This window comes from Penaeus monodon, chromosome 18 (assembly GCF_015228065.2).
Source record: "Penaeus monodon isolate SGIC_2016 chromosome 18, NSTDA_Pmon_1, whole genome shotgun sequence".
NCBI classification, from domain to species: Eukaryota; Metazoa; Arthropoda; class Malacostraca; order Decapoda; family Penaeidae; genus Penaeus; species Penaeus monodon.
In genome coordinates, this window is record NC_051403.1 from 38,192,329 (window position 1) to 38,197,328 (window position 5,000).

The following is a 5,000-nucleotide window of genomic DNA, read 5'->3' on the forward strand; positions in this document are numbered from 1 at the left end:
ACTAGATCCTTCATTATTAAAGCATTACCATGGCAAAAGGCAATTCAGAAATGGAATATTTTAACTGACGATTAACAGTGTATAGTACAAACTACAAAAATACTTTTCAGGTCATATATTTTGAAAAATTCTCACATATATAAAAAAATAGATGCCATTCTACATGTTAAATACAAATGCGCTTTACCAGTAACAAGGCTTTTTCTTAAATCTAAAAAAATATATATTTACATATAAAAATGTACACATGATTCAGTCCTGTTTTCTGTCTTCTTCTCTTGAATATAGCTGTAAAAACAAAATTAAATGTTAAATAATTTTATTAATATAGATACAGTACTCAAACTATAATTCAAATTGCACGCAGTATATCAGACATACAATTTTCCAATATGCATGTACATTTACACTCTGAATGTATTTGGATACTTTATATAAAAAAAGACATTGAATTTGTAGCATTTTTGACAAAGTAGTATGGATACAAGCAAGTTTTTACTTCATAAATGATTGGTAAAACTAGCAAGATATTATGGCAACTACATCTGCAGTTGTAGAACATTTAGTAATTTTTTTTTTTTTTTTTTTTTTTTTTTTTTTTTTTTTTTTTTACTGTTATTCCTCTATAATATGATTATTCTATAATGAATTAATTATTAATCATATTAAGAATTTCAACCACTATGTAAGGCATTTTGTTTAAGTTCTATTACAAACTATAAATATTTTCATATGATACATAACTGTAAATATGATGGATGAAAGTAGACAAATAGTGAAGCAGATAAAAGAGTATCTCAAGGTTCCAAGAAGAAAATGTTCTCTTTAGAAGAGTACCTTTCAAAGTATAGAACACAGTAGGTTTGAATAAAAATATATCAGAAAAGAATATGACTTACCAAATTAATAGCAAAGCAGATTAGCAGAGCTTTTGAGATGACATCCATATCAGAGGGGAAGGTAATCATGCAACCGTCACAATGAATTTCAACTAAGCCTTGGCTGTAAGGTGCTGAAGAGGGCACCACCTGTTGGGGTAAGGGATTGTGGATTTCTTATATTCTAAAATTATGTCAAGCTACTTTGTGGCTTTCCCAGTAGACTACGAGTGCTATTTTATGGTGCACCCCACAACCTTAGGTTAAACACTGAATGATCGCTAAAAGCCCAAAAGTGCCAGTCCTGAACGGCCTGAGGGAGCCATGGGCACGGTATTCCCCTGAATTAGTTACCTAGCCCTTACCCCTCAAGGGGACCCTGAGGGGTGGACTGTTTTTATCCCCAACATAACCCAGGCTTACCATGGCCAGTAATGAAAACATATCCCCACTATTAGGGGCAATGAGGCTTGCCCCTTTATCAAATAGCCCCAACGATGTAAACCCACCCGATTCCCTGACCCCAGGCTCTCCTTTGACCACGGCTCCGAACACTGCAATAACTACCCCCTCATCACTGCCTACTAGTACAGTAGCCAACAATCAACCCTTAAGGAACATTTCCACTCTTCCAGCATGCTCAACTTCCAACACTTCTATCCCCACAACCTCCAACATCAACCACCCCATCCTCCCTTATTAATACCTTACAGCCTTACTGCCCACCTCTCCATAACACTACCTCCCTCAACACTACTCCATCTTCGTCACGCCCCCGCCCTTCTACTACCCCTATCTCTACAACAATCTTGAATACTCTCTTTAGCGCAGCCAAATGGGACCGATTTTTCGTGATCTCTCCCACAGCTCCCTACTCTGACAACACCCTTCTCTTCCAACAATGTCTCCAAAAACAAGTAGGTAAAGTCTCTTTCCATAGCCGACCCGACCGCTCCCATCTTGTCACAGTATCATCCGAAAACCAAGCTATAGCATTAACAAAACTAACTGACTTATATGATAAACCCATCCTTGCAGAACCCCATCCAACCCTCAATACTTGCACCGGAACAGTTTCAATCTCCCCAGCAAATTGCCCAGTCTATGACAAAGATTGGTCAGACTGTGGAGAAGACCTAATTGCCTGTCTCACAGACTATGATGCAACATCAGTACAATGCTACTCCATTCCCCCCAGAGGTCATCGAAAGAAACCCACTAATATAGCCAAAATTACCTTCCATAGACATGACCTTCCCTTTAACGGCTACATAGGAGGAGAATCCCTCCCTGTTCGTCCATACCAACCTCCTCCACGTCTGCCAAAATTGTTGGCGTCTAGGACATCCAGCCAAACATTGCCGTTCCACAGCCAGATGCCCACTATGTGCCCAACCTGGCCATACCCGATCTAACTGCTCTGCACAATCACGCACATGTGCCAACTGTGAAGGCCCCCATAATGTATTTTATAGGGGCTGTCCCACCTACAAGTTTGAGTCTGAGGTAGCAACTCTCAGATTCAAACTTGGACTCACACTACGTGAAGCCAGACAGGAAGCATGTCGACGTGGTTTCTCTCTTACTCCTTACTCCAGTAATACTGCTCATTCTACCAATTCTCCTAAACCCAACCCCCCTACATCTAACTCCTCCTCTTCTACCTCCTACCTTCCCCAGTCAAACTCTTTTGCCATCCTAAACCCAGATACTCCAATCTCTACTACAGATACTCCAACACCTTCCCCTCTCCCTTCTCGCACTACCCGTAACAGACAGAACAAACGTTCCACCCTCTCTTCCCCTACCACACAAACACCTACACCCTCCTTTGCCCCTACGTTTGAGACACCAATCCTCTTTTTCCCCCCTCACAAGAAATCCTTTATCCCCCAAAACTCCCCAACCAACTCCTCAGAAGAAACTATTGAAAATATTCAAGACTACTTAATGAAAACTGACACTCAACCTCCAAATCTTACAACTCCTGCTCCTTTCACACTGCAAGTAACTGCTGATATCCATCCTCCTCCTAACGATATCCCCCCTACACCCTATCCTCCTAACACAGCCCATCCCCCCCACCCCAACCCTCCCACCATCCCCTCTATCCCTTCCATTCCCTCCCGGATACACACGTGAATCCCTTATGTAACCCTCCCACCATCCCCTCTATCCCTTCCACTCCCTCCTTGATACACACGTGAATCCCTTATGTCACAAATATCCCCTTCCACAGACCCTTTGTCTCCTAATACCCCTCCTAGTAGAACACCAACTCCCACACCTCTCCCATCTCAGACCTCTTGGTCCTTATCCCACCCTCTAGCTGCTTCCCCCTCAAAATCTCCAAAACGTACTACAATCTATATCACTAAAGTATAACTATCCTTCATTGGAATATTCGCGGTTTCCGCTCCCACAGACCTGACCTTTGTCATGTCCTTTCCTCTTATAACCCATCTATTGTATGCCTTCAAGAGACCTTTCTTACACATCCTCCAATACCAATCCCCAATTATCATTTTGTCTCTTCCCCACATTCCCTTTATGTCTCGTCCATACTTACCTCTGCTTTCCCCCACCTATCCTCCCTTCACCGACCTCCCAACCTATCAGACATCCTTACAGAATCCCACACTTTCTGTTTCAACAACCTATTCTCTTTCCTCATACATACCCTCCATCTAATCTAACTCCTTACCACACCCGACTCTAACCCTTTCACTCACCAATTCCTTTGCCCAGCTTAGACAACTAATCACTAACTCAACCTACCTTCCCCAACATTAACTATAGTGCTACATGACCTTAGATGTCTAGCACATTTATCTTGCTTTTAACCATTAACCATTAACCATTCTACCCTCTTCGCTACAATACTGTACCATCGTGCTATATGACCTCTGATGTCCAGCACACTTACTTCCTCTAATAATTAATCACTAACCATTATAATATATATATATATATATATATATATATATATATATATATATATATATATATATATATATATGTATATATATATATATCATATTATATATTATAATATATTGTATTATTATATATTATATTTTATATTTATATATATATGTGTGTGTGTGTGTGTGTGTGTGTGTGTGTGTGTGTGTGTGTGTGTGTGTGTGTGTGTGTGTGTGTGTGTGTGTGTGTGTGTGTGTGTGTGTGTGTGTGTGTGTGTGTAAGTGTGTTATTATAAATATTATGTATGTATGTATATATATATATATATATATATATATATATATATTAATATTATATATATATATTATATATATATATATATATAAAATATATATATAATATATGTATATGATTATATATATATATATATATATATATATATATATATATATATATATATATATATATATATGTATATTATATATTCATTTATTCATACATGTGTGTGTATATGTATATATATTTATGTATGCATTTATATATAATGAAAAGATAAACGAATAGGAAGGTGTTAGCAGGTTAGGTATCAACAAAGTGTATATTATTTTCAGTATCTTTTATCATGGAAATATGCACTCATTTACCTATATTCTCTGTACTAAATGCAATGTGCAGAAAGGTGTTATTGTCCCTTGACTATCTGAATCAGTAATCAATGAGTTCCTATGCCTTTTCTTTTCTTCTGTATTTTAAATCAAAATATTGTGATATACCTGTAGATGGTATTACATCTTGTTGTATGTACAATGGGACCTTGAAATAAATATTTTATCGTATACTGTATCAGTGCTATACTTGAAAATATTCAGAATCAGTCATGTATGTTACATATTCATGTAAATATTTAAATATATCACATGCTTCTATGTACATGATCTTCCGCTTCTGTTCATTTCCACAGATATTCAGATATTATGGATATCCCATCATTGAGAACACTCTTTAATATTTTGCCAATAAAATGGACGTTAAGACATGAATAGCAAACTTAACTGCTTTGCTAAAATGGACTATCAGCTATAAGCTACACAAAAAAGATTTGGTGTATCTTGGGTTCTGCCAACCTGAGAATTTTGATGTATGGTTTTCATGGGGAAAATAACATCATTTTTTATCTGTTTCTTAAACATTACTTGA

At 37.5% G+C, this 5,000-nt stretch overlaps 1 protein-coding gene across 2 annotated transcripts in view; it reads right to left on the reverse strand.

The window, feature by feature from the left end:
* Window positions 1-100: 100 nt before the first annotated feature.
* The window catches only part of LOC119584480, a 29,487-nt gene continuing 24,587 nt past the window's right edge, over window positions 101-5,000 (reverse strand). For both annotated transcript variants that reach the window (XM_037933122.1, XM_037933123.1), the window contains 2 exons: window positions 900-1,028; window positions 101-288 (listed from right to left, as the gene is read on the reverse strand). In XM_037933122.1, the coding sequence (XP_037789050.1) occupies window positions 253-288; window positions 900-1,028 (165 nt within the window). In that variant the 3' untranslated portion in view covers window positions 101-252. The remainder of the gene's footprint in view (window positions 289-899; window positions 1,029-5,000) is intronic.